The following is a 17,076-nucleotide window of genomic DNA, read 5'->3' as shown; positions in this document are numbered from 1 at the left end:
CTGAGTCTGGTGAATTCCTCTAACCTCAAATGAAATATCTAAAGAATAAGAGAGCTCTGAAAAATTTTATGAGACATTTGCTCAGTTCATCTTGTACTAGGGTTCACTGATATCATGTTTTAATTTACAGTTCTCAAAGACTTTCTTAAGATTTCTTTCCAAATATGGCAAAAAAAAAGTGACACTTGTGTTGAGTTCATTTGGAGGTTTTATCACTAAATAATTTGATGTAGAGATAATGACGAATACACATGTGGATAATTTTTAGGCCATAAATATGTTTGTATTTCAAGATGTAAATTGGGTTTTGATGTGTTTCTTCCCGGAGGCAGTTCGGTTTCCTGGGTCAGGTTGCTGTCCGGTTATTTCAGCACGTTTGTAATGTTCTCTCTCTGATTTTCAGGTTGACTTTGATCAACTTCAGGATAATTTATGTCAGATGGAGAGACGATGCAAAGCTTCATGGGATCACCTCAAGGCAATTGCAAAACATGAAATGAAACCAGTTTTAAAACAGCGAATGTCAGAGTTCCTAAAGGACTGTGCAGAGCGGATTATAATTTTAAAAATTGTCCATAGGAGAATAATCAACAGGTGAGTGAATTGAGGAGTTCATGCAAATATCAGTAAAATGGCATATTGAAGATATTCTGTAAAACAAGATGTGAAGGTACATTTGCAAACATACTGAAAATTCTTGGTGCATAGCAAGTCTACCTTTGATGGACAGTCCACTTAATTTTTCTTAAACACACACATGGCAGTAATGGCACTGAATCTTGGAAGGAATCTCAGAGATAATATCGTCCCGAAGTCTTACTTGATCAGGAATTGAATCTGTAAGATCTCTGGCAAGTTGGCCCCTGCATTGCTGCACCTAGTTGAGCAGTTCTGCCTACAGAGAGTACACAGTCTTGCAAGGCAGCTTGACTTGTTAGGGAAGTCCCTTCTTCACGTTGTCCACAGTCCCCGAGACCTCTCACTCCTGGATTCTCGGATGGCTGCTCTGTGTTGAGCCTGCCTGGAGGCGGCCCACCCCTACAATGAGCATCATCCTCTGGACCAGCCTTCCTGAGAGTCCCAGGATCCGCGAGGATCCAGGGAGACCCAGCGGTGACATGGCAGGCCTTGCTTCCTACAGGGAGGCTGGTGAGGGTCTAAGAGCAGCTCCACGGCGGTGCAGAGCTGTCTTCCCTGTAAGTGGCAGCAGCATCGGGACGGAGTGTCCCAGCTCCCCGGGTCAGGCCATTTCCTACCAGGCACCGCCCACTTGGTTCTCCTTTGTCTCGTCGCAGAGCATGGCTGGAGGTCCCTCCCACTGGCCTCTGGAGTCCGAGTGCTCTGTCCTGGGCCCCGCTCCTTGGTGAGCAGATGTGCAGGCCCGCAGGCCGTGGTTTCCCTGGAGCAGGTGCTCTGCAAATAGACCTGCTGAAACAGGCCTCACTGCAGCTCTGTGAAGGCAGGCCTCCCTCAGGGCATCTAAACTGCAGACCTTCCCCGAAGAACCATAGAGCAGGCCTCCCTTGGGGCGTCTAAACTGCAGACTTCCCTGGAGACCTGCTCTTCAAGTCCACTCCCACTCCTGTGCTTGAGTACTTTATTACTGTCTCAAACAAATAGGTGGCATATTCACTTAGCCTTGTGCATTTCACATTTTTAAAAATCTTTTTTCCTTCTCTCCTTTCTCTGTCTTTCCTTCCTTCATAGGAACCCACACTGAATTTTTAAAAACCTCCTTTTCCTGTCTGCCTGTGAACCCTCTCCCAGTGTGTATCATGTGCTGTTTGGGTAATCATACCTCCTGGGCCTTGATCCAGGCTTTTTTTTGGTGGGCAGGGGTAGTCTTTAGTCCGTTAGACCGGACAAGAACAGGGGACAGAACCTTCCCTCCAGGTTGACAACTATCCATTACTCAGTACTTCTGGAATTTAGCTGTTCAACTGTAAGTCGCCCTCCCTGTACTTCATTTGGACCTCACAGCTGCCCTCCGGGTAGGAGGATCTTATCAGAGATTTTGTCAAATTTCTTACTGAAAGCAAAGTACACTCTGCTTTTAACATGGTTAAAGAGGGGAGGCAGAGAATGTAAGCGGCTTTGGCCCTCCATGCTTTGTGTGATACAAGCAATTTCCAACTTAAAACGACTCAAATAAACAAATAGTTTCCATTTGGAATGTCAGGAAACTGGAGCAGTTTTATGAAAGTCTTGTAAAGCTATTATGCCTGGTCACAGTAACCATCTTATCCCGGAAAGTTTAAAACTCTGTTTTGCTGATACATCTATTCCCTAAGCTATTGTGTGTGTCTGTGTGTGTTTCTGTGTGTGTGTGTGTGTATGTATATCTATATAGATACACACACACACATATATATATACATGTGTGAATCTGTATATAATGTATGTGTAAAATGTGTATAATGCATGTAACATTTGCTCTGATTGCCTATTCTTCCTGGTAAGCTGGTTGCCCAGCTGTCGCTTGCTCTTGTGTAACCTGGATCCCAGAGGCTCATTATTGGACACCCACCTGGCCTCCCCCCGTTTTCTAGCTTCCATGGAGCTAATGGGGCAGGTACGTCTGCTCCCTTTCCTGTCTGATGACACCCCCTCACCCCAACCCCTGCTTAGTGACTCCAATGGCCCCTTTTAATAAAGGGGCAGAAAGAAGAACTTAGGCAGTTCTCTTAAGGCTAAACCTGACTTTCAAATCGTCGCCTAAGAACGTCTTGTTCCGGATGTCCAGATCTATAGACTAACCTGCCCTTTTCGCTGCGGTGGTGACAGGCATTCCCACTCTGTGGGTGTGCAAACCCCTGGTCAAGTCCCAGAGTCACTGGCTGCAGTTACACCACAGCAGGCCCTGCAGAGGGGACCAGGTGAGAGCTGGGAGGAAGGCTTTCCTGGGAGGCATGGAGAACCACAGCGTTCTCTGGGGAAAGCCAGGTGGAAAACAAGTGAACACCCACACTGGCTTCCCGGTGCCCCCAAATCCACCCCTCCCCACCCTCAGCCAGATACCCAACTCATGGACACATGTGAGGGAAAGGGTCTATGGTGGAAACCGCCAGAGATGTTTGGCTTGTGCCTCAGGACATTAAGAGCAACTAGCACCTCAGTAACCTTAAGACTTTCTTGCCATGTGTTCTGAAAGTTACAAACTTAATTAACAAAAATCCCTCAAACCATTGTGATGGGATGGGTGGGGATGTATGTGCACATAGAGCTGACCCACATTGTTTGCAGCAGAAGCTAACACAGCATTGAAAAGCAGTTATACTCCAGTTAGAAGAAAATTCCCTCGAATGTTTTACTCCCTTAAAGGTACACCCATTTTGCTCTTCTGTAGGAAGGCCACAGTCTCTTTCCTCTCAAATGGACATCTGAGTCTTTTTTCAAGCATGCAATGTACTTCCCTGGTTTCACAGTGTATAGTTGAATCATATCACCAATTTATATGTTAAGATTGTATCCCCTCTAGATAAAAAGTGTTCTAAAAAGTGGAGGATAAGGAATCTTGGGTAGTATTTATGTACGAAAGAGGACCCAGCTGTGGTCTGATTGGTTCTCCCTTGATTCATCTTACATATATTCATGTATTATAGTATCCTATCCTAATACATATAACATCATGTCATATCTCCAGGGAACGATGTCAGGTAGTAATAAGAGCCAGGAAGAAAAATTAAGAGTACAAATGGGACAGGGAGTGACCAGGAGGTGCTGTTTCATGTGGGTGGTTGGGGGAGGCTTCTCTGAGCAGGTGATATTTGGGCAGAAACTCGAGGAATAAGAGAGAGCAATCCAGGCTGCTGTCTGTGGCAAGAATGCTCTGGGCGTAGGGAAGAACAGGCCGTGGAGGCCTTGTCAGGGCCTGTGGTCCTCCCAGTGCAGTGGCCGCCTGCCCCTGCTCACAGGCGCTGCAGGCTCTCAGCTGCGTCCTCTGAGGGTCCCCTACATACCACAGGGGGGGCCCGAGGTGGGCTTGTTCAAAGAATCACGAGGAGTCAAGTGTGACTGGCATCCTAGGCAGTGAGGTCAGAGAGGCAGTGGGGCCAGTTTTGAGTGAGACGCCATGTCTTGTTTATTCATCTGTCGATGGACACTTGGGTTGTTTCCACTTTGGGGCGGTTACGAATAGTGCTGTCATGGGATTTGTGTAGGTTTTGTGTGGACCCATCGTTCCATTCCTTTTGAGTAAATGTATAGGAATGAAGGGGTTTCCCAGGTGGTGCTAGTGGTAAGAAACCCTCCTGCCAATGCAGGAGACTTAAGAGACGTGGATTTGATCCCTGGGTCAGGAAGATCCCCTGGAGGAGGGCATGGCAACCCACTCCAGTATTCTTGCCTGAGAATCCTGTGGACAGAGGAGCCTGGTGGGCTACGGTCCATGGGGTTGCAAAGAGTTGGACACAAGGAACTGACTTAGCATGCACGCACAGGGATGAACCTGCCAGGGCACAGAGTAGCTCTGTATTTAACTCTCTAGGAGCTCTGTCTTTTCCACCACGGCTGAACCATTCTGTGTTCCCACCAGGACTGTGTGAGGTTTCCCATTTCTCTGCATCCTCACCGACACTTGTGATTGTCTGTCTTTTTTATTATAGCCATCACAGTGAATGTGCAGTGGTGTCTCAGTGTGGTTTTCATTTGCATCCCCCTAATGACTAATGGTGTTAAGCATCTTTTCATGTACTTACTGACTATTTGCCAATAATCTTTTTGGAAATGTCTATTCAGATCTTTTGTTAATTTTTTATTTGTCTTTTTAGTGTTGAGTTGTAAGATTTATCTACGTATTCTGGGCACAAATCCCTATTAGACGTGATTCACAAATATTTTCTCCATTCTTTGGGTTGTCTTTTCAATCTTGAGAGTATCCTTTGAAGTTTCTAATTTTGATGGAGTCGAATTTATCTATTTTTTTTTCCTCTGGGTGCCTATGCCTGTGGTATCATATCTAAGAAATCATTTTCTAATACAAAGTTATGAATTTTTATACTTTGTTTCTTCTTAGTTTTCTGGTTTTAACTAGCATTTTTGGTTGTAAATAGCATTTTTCTATCCCTTTCTAATTTTATGTTGTGTGGTTTCCTTTAGTATTCTTCACAAATAGACTAATGTACTGTCCCTCATTTGAAAAACATACCAAACCCCTATTAAACTATATAAATTAGAGTGATCAAAACTATTTTTTTCTACAATTAGTGATACCACTTATATATACTGTTTCTTGTTCACAAAAATTTTCCTTTGTCTCCTGGTAGCTTCTTTCTCATTTCCTAAATAACTGAAAATTAGACACATCTTTGCTCATTTTTCTTTTCTAAAAGTTTAAAGTAAATAGAATCCAATAACTTTAATTTATATACTAAATAGCTGAAATAAATGTTATTTGCTTATAAACATCTTTGTACAAATCGTTAATTAGCATGTTATTGAAAATGTGTTCCTGTCAATTCCATCTATTCATTTAAGTCCTCTAAAATTGCTAAGCAGAATTTCTTTACCCCTACTCAGTTTTTGTATGAGCTAGGAAACGTGCAATACTTTCCTTAAAAGTAAAAGTGAAAGTCACTCAGTTGTGTCTGTCTCTTTGCGACCCCATGGACTATACAGTCCATAGAAGTCTCCAAGCAATAATACTGGAGTGGGTAGCCTTTCCCTTCTCCAGGGGCTCTTCCCAACCCAGGGATTGAACCTAGGTCTCCCGCATTGCAGGTGGATTCTTTACCAGCTGAGCCACCAGGGAAGCCCCTTCTTAGAATAGTACTTTATTATTTTTCTTATAAAAGTTTTACACACCAATTAAAAAAAAACCATCAAATCACAGATAACCAAGAAGGAAAAAGTACTAACCTCCTGAAAACACACCACCTCCATCAGTGAGAAGGTTAGCTGAATTTGACTTCTGCTTACATTTTCACTCTTTCAGTGCAGTTCAGTCGCTCAGTCATGTCCGACTCGTCATGACCCCATGGACTGCAACACGCCAGGCCTTCCAGTCCATCACCAACTCCCAGAGTTTACTCAAACTCATGTCCATTGAGTCAGTAATACCATCCAACCATCTCATCCTCTGTCATCGCCTTCTCTTCCCGCCTTCAATCTTTCCCAGCATCAGGGTCTTTTCCAATGAGTCGGTTCTTGCATCAGGTGGCCAAAGTATTGGAGTGTCAGCTTCAGCATCAGTCCTTCCAATGAATATTCACGACTGATTTCCTTTAGGATGGACTGGTTGGATCTCCTTGCAGTCCAAGGGACTCTCTCAAGAGTCTTCTCCAACACCACATTTCAAAAGCATCAATTCTTCAGCACCCAGCTTTCTTTATAGTCCAAGTCTCACATGCATACATGACCACTGGAAAAACCATAGCTTTGACTAGACGGACTTTTGTTTTACTCTTTAACCTCAAAGAACCCCAAGAACGAAGAACAATGTCTTTGGGTGTTTGGGTTTTTTTTTTAACTGAAAGTCTGCAGACAGCTGATTTTTCCTCCTTAAATCTGAAGTCCTTGCCACCATTGTTTCTTCACGGCAGGTTCCACTCCTTTCTCCTCTTTATGGGCCACCCACCATATGCGATTCGGGAAGTGAACATAAACAAGTTCTGCAGGATCATCAGTGAGTTCGCACTGGAGTACCGCACCACCAGGGAGAGAGTTCTGCAGCAGAAACAGAAACGGGCCAACCACAGAGAGAGAAACAAGACCCGGGGGAAGATGATCACTGATGTAAGTTTCATGAAGTCAGTTTCTTTATGTCATTTATTCTGAATGTCTGATCAACCATAGAACTGCTCCACAGTTTAGAGGCTGCACTTTTCTCTTTTTTTGGACTGAAAAAAATTTGCCTCTTTTAAAAGGTGCTCTTAAACTGTCCCTCTACCACTTTGGTGAAAATCTGAAATATAACAAACTTCAAACAAAGTTGTAAATTAAGGAGGGGTGGCTGGTGGAGGAACTTTAACCTACCACACAAGTAATTAACTTGGTGGGCTATGTGATGCTAATGATGTTGAATACTTGATTCCATTTTCAACCTTTGTGAAGTGGCTAGAATTGAAAGAGGAGAAGAAAACGTCTAAAAGATAATGACACCAGAGGAAGAAAAAGGTTCTGATTTGGGAATGGATTCAGGATTTTAATAATCAGGATAATATTGCATAATCAATCAGTTGACACATGGACTACCCATTCTAGGCATTTGAATGGAGAAATAACTGATGTGGTTGCTCAAAGACATAATCTTACGGGCTCTTGGCAGTCCCTTGAGTTAGAAGATAGGAGAGCCCAGAGGACAGTGAATTTAGCAGGAGTCTCTGATGGCCCCTTGGGGAGCCCTGCACACTTGCATGCCTCCCCAGTCCCTGGGCTTGTCCTCCATCTCTTCCGCCTCAGCACGGAGCCCACATGCACCACAGACTCCGTGTGGAGGGCAAAGCGCTGTGTGAAGATGCCAAAGACAAAGACACACAGCGCAGGCGCCTCTTGCCGCTGGGCCTCCATGAAACTTGCGTTCAGTCGCTTCAGTCATGTCTGATTCCTTGCGACTGCATGGACTGTAGCCTGCTAGGCTCCGCCCCTCTTTATATCTGTTTGAGAAGCAAAGTGCCTCTCGGATCCAGGAAACAGAATAGGTAAAGGGTTGAGACACAGGGATTGACCTCATCGTGCAGGCTGCAAGCCTCTGCTGAACCCAAGTCAGGCAGGTTTCTCTGGGGAGGAATAAGCTCAGTTAAGGAGACCTCACTGAGGCTGCCTTCTGTGCCCACGGTGATCAATCATCTTGTAAGACATATAATAGGAAATATGATTGCTAGCCACATTCCTGAGGGGTGTGACCTTCTCAGATGAACTATCTTAGAAATTGTGTTTCAATTTTAAGGCATTCTGAAGGAGAACCAGGTACTAGTCTCCTTACCATTCACCATACACTTGATGCTTGTTTCCTCGGGATTTGCTGAATCCTTAGGGAGTGCCCAGATCACATTTCTGCAGGAGGGACCCTTTCTACAGATTGTTCTGAAGACCAGTGCCATCAGCTGAGTCTTCCATGTCCTCTCTTAAAATCTGGGTTCAATTGGATCGTCAGCTTCCTGGAAAGACAGTGACTCAGGAAGCAAACTGAACCCACTTAGGCAAACTGTGGCCCACATTTCATTCCAAAGTATTATTTTTAAACGTTTAAAAAGGGAAGTACTTATGTTTGTGGCATTGAGACACACTGGAGTGTGAAAAATACAAACTCAGTATGCTTATAGTTATGAAAACACATCAGAATTTCTTGCCAAATTCTTGAGATTTTTTTTTTTACAGATCCCACTAATTTTTAAATTGTTTCCTTTTCTGAAAATATTCAATCCTCCTATTTATAAACAGGGGTAAATGTTTCTATAATTGGATTCAAAAATATTTAAATTTGCATTGAAATCTGGACAGCGCAGATTTCTTCAGGGTTCATCCTCAAGGTGGCCCTTGTTTTTGATGGTACGAGTGGCACCATTCATGTAGAAAGATTGCCATCTGCTGGGAGATTAGGATATTGTCACTCAAAGCAAAGTATACAGCTTCAGGCTTTTCCAGTTCTCGGTTAAGCACCCATTGTGCACCCACCAAGGCACAGGGCTCCTAGTAAGATGTGAGTACATCTTGTACCCCAAAGATGTGATGATCTGGGTAGAAAACGACATTTATGCACAACTGAAACCAAAAGCAGGCAATAGAGAGTCACAGAGCCCCTGAGCATCGGAGCTGGAAGTGATTTTTAGAGAAAACTGTGGGAAGTCATTTTTAATATAGATGCTGAATAATGAGCATGGAAGTGGTTGCAATTAGAGAGGACTTTAGGAAAACCATCATTTTATGAGGCACAGAGAAGTCTGGGTGAAATCTAAAGACCCTGCATTCACAGTCAGCCCCACACCTGCTCTCACACACCTGTCTCCCCTCTTCTTTCTCTATTTCTGAATTTGCAGAGGGCCTCCTTTCTTACTCTCCAGGAGTCCTGCCATGTAAGGATCAGTGAGAACTTAACTCAAGCCTTTTTCCCTGTGTCCTAAACTAGTTGCAGGCAACACGGTGCATAGACGAGACAGCACAAGGCAAGTGTGGCCCTTTCTGCTTTCATCACACCCTGGACGGGCAGTGAGAATGTAGCCTGTCCATCCCTGGACTCTTACAGCCCTGCTGAGGGCCCTTAATCTTCCCCAACCCCAGCTTCCTCTTCTGTGAAAAGCAAACGCTAGTGACTGGGGGGTGTTGAGAGGGCTAGAGGTAAGCACGTGTGCTCATCACTGGAACAATGCCAACTATCCAGTTAAAGAAGTTCTAAGATTAAAAAAAAAAAAGTCCCAAGCACGCTGTATCCTGCGTCAGACATAGACTGGCGATTCAATTCTTACATGATAGTATACATGACAGAATGCCATTCTCCCAAATCATCCCACCCTCTCCCTCTCCCTCTGAGTCCAAAAGTCCGTGGTGCATGGGGATGACCCACAGAGATGTTATGGGGAGGGAGGTGGGAGGGGGGTTCATGTTTGGGAACACATGTAAGAATAAAAAAAAATAATAATAAAATAAAATAAAAAGAAAACAAGAAAAAAAAAAAGAAAGAAAGAAAAAAAGTCATCTCTCATCACAAGGCTGATTGGCTGGAGGCAGTGTAGAACTGGAAGCATTTTGTCATTTCGGCTCCCAAAAGTTTAGTCAGTTCTCAAAAACCTGCGTCTAATTTGCCGTCCTGGCTTGTAAGCTCAGTGGAAACACAAGTTAAATTAAGGGTGTGTTTGATTTAGAATTATGAAATTGACATGACTTTCATCCTCAATTTATTTTTGGAAAAGGAATATTTTATTTAGTTACTTAAAGCAGTTTGGCTGATGATAATTAAAAGAATGGTGTGTCAGTTCAGACAGCCTCCATGAGGGACAGGTAAGATTTTAAAAATCGTTTGATGTTTCTGAGGAAAGAGTCAGAGTACCCGTCCTGCCCAGGCAGTGGTCCCGCTTCTCCTGAGTGGCCTGTGTGTAGGCAGGTTCAGGGGGACCCAGACCTGGCAGCTTGGGCAAGGAGAGGCTCAGCACTCAGAGTGAGAGGAGGGGACTCAGTGGATGGATGGAGACAGGCAGAGGGAGGTCCTGATGGCTGGCAGGCGGTGGTGGGTTCCCTGGGACATGGCCAGCCCAGGGACCAGCCAGCTGACTGTGGTCAGCCCATGGCCAGACCAGAGGTCTTTAACGGTCAGGGGACCAGGTGAACCAGTTTTTGTCCCCCTAGGCAGCCTCAGGAAATTGGCCTGACCTTGGTCAGGACTGGTCTTGGGACTCTCAGAGAGTGTCCAGACAGGAGGGCTATGCAGGCAGGGCTCGGCAACTCACATCAAGAAGGGTGCCCCTGGTTGCAGTGGCTGAGTCCTTTTATTGGAATTTGCGGTGGTGTTGAGATGATCTCATCTCTGCTGACTTCTGTGCCTTCTGAGCATCCCTTCTGTCTTTCCCATCCTGTCCTGTCCTCTCGAGTAGACTGACGAAGAAGACGAAGTCGAGGTAGGATGTGTATAAACATGGAGAATGCCGCACGTGACCCTCCCGAGCGTGCTGTAGAATCTAACCTGACATGAGCGGCATGACGTGCCAGCCCTGTTCAGCACATTAAACCTCGCATGACTGTTTTCTGCTGGGTGTGCGTGTGATCACTAACCTCCTTACATGGGTTCTCGTGGTGTGTGTCCCAGGGACTGACTGAAGGGAAACTGCATTTTCCTAGCTGTCCCAGAGTCCCAGGCCCTGTTAAGGGTGGCAGGGTCAGCAAATCTCTTCCTCTTGCTGGACAGATGGACAAGGGGTGGGATGGGTGGTGGCTGCTTCCCCTGACCCTGGTGCAGATGCCAGAACCAGAGGCCAGGGCAGGGCTGCCCAGAGCAAGGATGAGGAAGGAGCCACGCAGATGGTACAAGCCACGACTGTGCCCTGGGCTTCAGCACCAGGGCTGAGACAGTGGGTAAAAAGAGGAAGCCAGGGATGGATGGAGCTGTTCTTTGCAAGTGTTATTCTGACTCTATTTTTCATCCAGATGTTTGCCTGTGTGTGCATATGGCCCAATATTCTAGCATACCTCTTGTAAAACATACACTCTATCTTTGTTCAGCCTAGAATTAGAGAATCTCATCATGGGAGTGTAATGCTTGTGAAAACAACTACATTTTTGACACAACGAGAAGAACTGAGTGTTGCCAGACCAGTTTCAGCATGGATTTCTGGGCCATATTCTGATCTGGGCCCTGAATCAAAGTCTTTTGGGGCCTTTGGCAAATCCCTCCATCTTGGATGGCCTCAGTTCCCTTCTCTGTAAAACGAGGGGGACAAGATTCTGCACCTGAATCCCACTTTTAAAATTCTATCTCATCATAATAAGTGATCCATATGAACACTTTAACTGCTTTCTGGCACCACATTTGAAAAAATAAATCACACTGTATCTGATTAACAGGCATGTTTCAACACTCACATCCAGCCTTTGGTGTTAGATTTGGTTTCTGAGTTCTTCCCAGGGTTGTAGTCCATCGCCCCTTGCCGGCTTCCTCTGAGGGAATCTGCAGTGAGCCGGGAGACACACTGCAGTAGAGGGATGGGTGTGGTCCTTCTGGGACCAAGGTTTCTCTTTCTAAGGGAACTTGCCCCACGTGCAGCCATCTGTCATCAGTTCATTGACGCCCTCACTGACTGCCATCACTAATGCACGTAAACAAAAAACGAGAGAGACAGAGAAGGCTTTCCTCAACTGGAGGTTTGCTGAGCTTGAGTTGGTTTTTGGGGAGTCACCTCATGCCATAACCCCCTTGCTCTTGCAGTCTGGCAAGTTCTCCAGCGGTTCCCCGGCACCCCCGAGCCAGCCGCAGGGCCTGAGCTACGCGGAGGATGCTGCTGAGCACGAGAACATGAAGGCTGTGCTGAAGACCTCGTCCCCGGCCGTGGAGGACGCCACCCCGGCGCTGGGCGTCCGCACCCGCAGCCGCGCAAGCCGAGGTAATGCCGTCTTCCGGGGTGGCGCCCGTAGTGTCGGGTCCCCCCACAGGGTCCAGGTGGCTGTGTGTCTGTCCGGGCGGTGGACGGTCCACTCCCCGGGGCTCTCTATACTGACGTCATCACACTTTCCTTCACTCTCACCTTTGTGACCTGCCTTCGTAGCTTCATTTCAAAAACAAGCAACTTTCCTCAAAGCACAGCTTAGTTCACACAGGAGGTAGGAGTACTGTGAACGAACCCTTGTGGGTTAAAGCCGAGATCAGCAGGACTTCCCTGGTGGTCCAGTGGCTAAGATTCTGTGCTCGCAGTGCAAGGGGCCTGGCTCAACCCCTGGGCAGGGAACTAGTTCCCACATGCCACAAGTAAGAGTTCACAGCCAAATAAAGATAAATATTTTTTTAAAACAACCAGAGATCAGCAAACTGTGTCCTCCAAGCCAAACTGAGCTGGCCATTTACTCTGGTAGGTAAGGTCTTAGTGGAACACAGTCACCTTCCGTGTGCGTGTGTGCTGTTTATGCTGCTTTGGCACTACGGGGCAAACTCGAGGGCTTGCAACAGAGACTGCGGGGACCATGGAACCTAATGTTTTTCCTCTTTGGCAGCATACAGAAAAAGGTTGCTGACTCTTGAATTAAAATGCTATCCCTTTTTGCCTTTTAAATCCTTGGAGCAGAGAGGAAACTAAGCTTCAAGATGGTAAAGACAGAGAAGAGTTTCCAAGTCTGTTTCATAAATTGGAAAGGATTTTTAACTTGAATTAAGAATTAAGATGTGTTTCACATCTGAGAGTGCTTCCCCGTGCTTCCCTGGTCTAGGCTGATGCCACGTTTACCTTCCTAAGTCTCCTCACTGCCTGCAGGGTCCAGCCCATGCTATTCATGTGGTATGCTGAGGTCCCTGCCTGGCCCCACACTTGGTTTTCACTTGGTCCCACATGGTGTGCATTGCCCTACTCTGCACACCCTGTGTCTCCCTGCGGCCCCACCATGGCCCCTGCTGGCCCCTCTCCTCCGCCTGTCCTGTTACTGCCAGAGTCCACCTCCTGCACACTCTCCACCTCACTATGCACTCCTGAGACCCCAGGTTAGGTCTCAGGAACTTCCAAACTTTACAACTAAAGAGGATGAACTCCTGAAGGACAGACTTTCTCCTCTTGGTGTTTGCTTAGCACACACTGTGCACACAAACTAGAGGAAGCCATTTATTTATTACCCAAATTGAAATGCTTTAGAGTGTAAAAGTAGGAACAGTGAGAGACTTGACTTTCTTGGGCTCCAAAAATCACTCCAGACATTGACTGCAGTGATAAAATTAAGACTCTTGCTCCTTGGAAGAAAAGCTATGACAAACCTAGACAGCGTATTAAAAAGCAGAGACATCAGTTTGCCGACAAAGGTCCATATAGCGAAAGCCATGGTTTTTCCAGTACTCATGTACATATGTGAGAGTTGGACCATGAAGAAGGCCGAGTGCCAAAGAATTGATGCTTTCGAATTGTGATGCTGGAAGAGACTCTTGAGAGCCCCTTGGACTGCAAGGAGATCCAACCAGTCCATCCTAAAGGAAATCAGTCCTGAATATTCATTGGAAGGACTGATGCTGAAGCTGAAACTCCAGTACTTTGGCCACCTGATGAGAAGAACTGACTCATTTGAAAAGACCCTGATGCTGGGAAAGATTGGAGGTGGGAGGAGAAGGGGACGACAGAGGATGAGATGGTTGGATGACATCACTGACTCGATGGACATGAATTTGAGGAAGCTCCTGGAGTTGGTGTTGGACAGGGAAGCCTGGCTTCCATGCTGCAGTCCATGGGGTGTCGCAGACTTGGACACAACTGAGCGACTGAACTGACTGACAGTGTCCCTGAATCTAGTTCCTTCTCCCCTTCTTAATGCTGGGCTGGGCTTCTTAATGCAGGGCTTTTTCTTTGATAGACAGCCAAGAATATGCTGGAAGAAGGGATGCCTGCCTCCACCCTTCCCCATTATCCTGACTGAGACAGAGGATAAATAGAGCAGTCAGCCCTTGTGCTACAATCTAAATCCCAGACTATACCCCAGATACCTGCAGGTGTTACTGTTCACATCAAAGCATCACAGATTAGGTTCTCTGCGATTTGGTCTTTCTGAACCCTCTGATTTTCAGGTAGTGTTGGATGTGGAATTAGGAAAAGAAAATAACTTACTATTTGGCAAAGCACAGGCAACCTTTTGGTGAGCAAAAGCAGACAGATGCAACTGTGACAGACCACAGCCCTGAGTACTTGGTGTGGGGCATTCTGATTGTCTGGTTTTCTCTGTGGAAAGAAAGGTGCCCTCTTCTTGGCCAGTGCTGGCTATAAAAGGCCTCCATTTCTCAGATCAATTAAGAAGTGACAGGAGAGAAAGAGTATGTAAACAAGAAAGAATGTAAGAGGAGAGAAGAAAGTTGGGGAGGTCAGAAGGTGAAAAAAATAATACCATTAAATGCTGAGCGGTAGAGACTGTCAGTCTAGACAAAGCATAAAGCAAGGATGAGAATAAAACAAAACAGCTTTGCACTGTTGGGTGTGAGGCTGGGAATCACTGGTTCCCGAAAGGCCTAGGGCCTGCTATGCATGAGTCTGCCGGTGCCCCAGCAGCTCTTGGAGGCTTTGTCTCCTAGGCTAACTGTGGCCGCCAGGAGATCAAAGGCAGCATGGCGCCTGCACTGCAGTGACCCCAGCCGTCATGAGCCGAACTGCTGTGCCTTCATGGATGCAGGCTGGTGCAATGCAAGCCGCCCTGGGAGGTGGAGGCCAGTATCGCTGTGCTGTGTGCTTGGCCACTTAGTCGTGTCTGCCTCTTTGCGACCCCGTGGGCTGTAGCCCGCCAGGTTCCCCTGTCCATGGGGAGTCTCCAGGCAAGAATCCTGGAGTGCGTTGCCATGCCCTCCTCCAGAGTATCTTCCCAACCCAGGGACCAAACCTAGATCTCTTTCTAATAGAACATAATTTGTTGTTGTTCAGTCTCCAAGTCATGTCCAACTCTTAGCCACCCCGTGGACTGCGGCACTCCAGGCTTCCCTGTCCTTCACCATCTCCAGGAGTTTGCTCAAACTCATGTTCATGGAGTCAGTGATGCCATCCAACCATCTTGTCTTCTGTAGTCCCTTCTCCTTCTGCCTTCAGTCTTTCCCAGCATCAGGGACTTTGGTAATGAGCCAGCTCTTTGCATCAGGTGGCCAAAGTATTAGAACTTCAGCTTCAGCATCAGTCCTTCCAATGAATATTCAGGGTTGATTTCCCTTAGGATTGACCGGTTTGATCTCCTTGCAATGGAACATAATGGGTTATGCTAATTTGAAAAGAGAAAACCCTTCCATAGTGGAAAGGACAAAAAGAAAAAGATATTGCTGGCTTTGTGCAATGTGGGTTCATTTTCACTAACTGATAAAAAGAATTAGAAAGGAAAGTGGTTCAGTCTCTCTGCACTTGCAGAGACTTCTTCTTCCGGGTGGCCCCTGCTACTGTAAACCAGAGACGTTAATAAAATAATGAAAACGTTCCTTCAGAATACATCAGAGAACTGTGAAAGGAGAGAGAACTAGACAAACTAGAATTCTAGGTGAGCTGAGGGCACCTCTCTGAGAGCATGCACCTTGCCTGGGCCCAGGCTGAGAGTTAGGTTTGCTGTGAGCAGAGTATCTTTAATAGTGAAGAGAATCCGGCAGAACTTTCAGTAGGCATGTGAGCTGGCATAAGAGGATGGAGCTAGAGAAGCTTCAAATGCAGACAGTTTTCTTCATGGGACATTTGCTAAGTACTGGGGCAGGCTGGGGAGTGGGGGGGAGTGGGAAGCTGTGTCAGAAAGGCTGTAGAAATGTTCCTGCAGTCTTGAAGTTCTGAGGAAACAAAGACAATTTAGAGTAGGCACCTTCAACAAATGCAGACAGATAGTTAAAGACAGAGATGGACTGATTCTCAACGAAAACTGCTGTTTGGCCCCAATCCTGCTCAGTCCTCCTGGTGGCTCAGTGGTAAAGAACCCACCTGCCAATGCAAGAGACACGGGTTTGATCCCTGGGTCGGGAAGATCCCCTGGAGAAGAAAATGGCAACCCACTCTAGTATTCTTGCCTGGGAAATGCTATGGACAAAAGGAGCCTGGTGGGCTACAGTCCATGGGGTCACAAAAAGAGTCAGACGTGACTGAGCGACGAACACAACAAGAACTGCTCAGTCCTTCACTGTGTCTGCTTAACAGAAAGGGTAAAGACTTGGGGGAAATGACACTGACTTCAGACTCTGCACTCTTTCCTACACAAAGCACAGTACATAGTCAAAATTAAGAGCCAGGAAACATGAAAATGTGACCGAGAGGAAGAAAAGTAGACTAGAGCCTCAGATCCACAGGTGATCCAGATGCTGAAATCTGCAGCCAAATTTAGCCATTTGTAGTTGTTAAAAAAAAAATAAAGGAAAATAGAGACAGATTGATCAAAAGTTTGAAATTTATTTAAAAGAATCAACTGGAAATCCTAGAACCAAAAAGAAGATATCTGATATGATTAACTGATATGATGGGTTTAACAGCAGAGTGGTACCCGCAAAAGAGGTTGGTGAGTTCAAACAAAATAGGTTAGCAGAAAACAAACAAACTGAAGCATGGTGAGAAAGAATGAATGGAACGAAATGCAAGAGATCAGTGAAGTGGGATGAAGTGAGAATCGCTCAGTTGTGTCTGACTCTTTGCAACCCCGTGGACTGTAGCCTGCCAGGCTCCTCTGTCCATGGAATTCTCCAGGTCAGAATACTGGAGTGGGTAGCCATTCCCTTCTTTAGGGAATCTTCCTGACCCAGAGATCTAACCCAGATCTCCTGCATTGCAGGCAGATTCTTTACCAGAAGAGATAGGTGGGACACAGTCAAATGGTCTAACATGTGTGTAACTGGAGTATCAGAAAGAAAAAGTGGTAAGAAGTAATAATTGAAGAAATAATGGGTGAGAATTTTCCAAAGGCTCATGATAGACAGCAATCCACATATTTTAGAGAGGTGGCAGGTCCAAGGAGGGGCTTCCTGGTGGT

The 17,076-nt window shown here is 46.0% G+C and overlaps 1 protein-coding gene across 2 annotated transcripts in view; it reads left to right on the top strand.

Moving 5' to 3' along the window:
• Positions 1–17,076, top strand: part of FHOD3 (formin homology 2 domain containing 3) — a 529,299-nt gene that overhangs the window by 496,483 nt on the left and 15,740 nt on the right. For both annotated transcript variants that reach the window (XM_068993855.1, XM_068993854.1), the window contains 3 exons: positions 404–594; positions 6,540–6,732; positions 11,852–12,026. In XM_068993855.1, coding sequence (XP_068849956.1) covers positions 404–594; positions 6,540–6,732; positions 11,852–12,026 — 559 coding nt within the window. The remainder of the gene's footprint in view (positions 1–403; positions 595–6,539; positions 6,733–11,851; positions 12,027–17,076) is intronic.

The sequence above is a fragment of the Capricornis sumatraensis genome, chromosome 21 (assembly GCF_032405125.1).
Source record: "Capricornis sumatraensis isolate serow.1 chromosome 21, serow.2, whole genome shotgun sequence".
Taxonomy (NCBI): domain Eukaryota; kingdom Metazoa; phylum Chordata; class Mammalia; order Artiodactyla; family Bovidae; genus Capricornis; species Capricornis sumatraensis.
The sequence above is the reverse complement of the archived record's forward strand: the minus strand, read 5'-3'. Positions and strand labels throughout refer to the sequence as shown.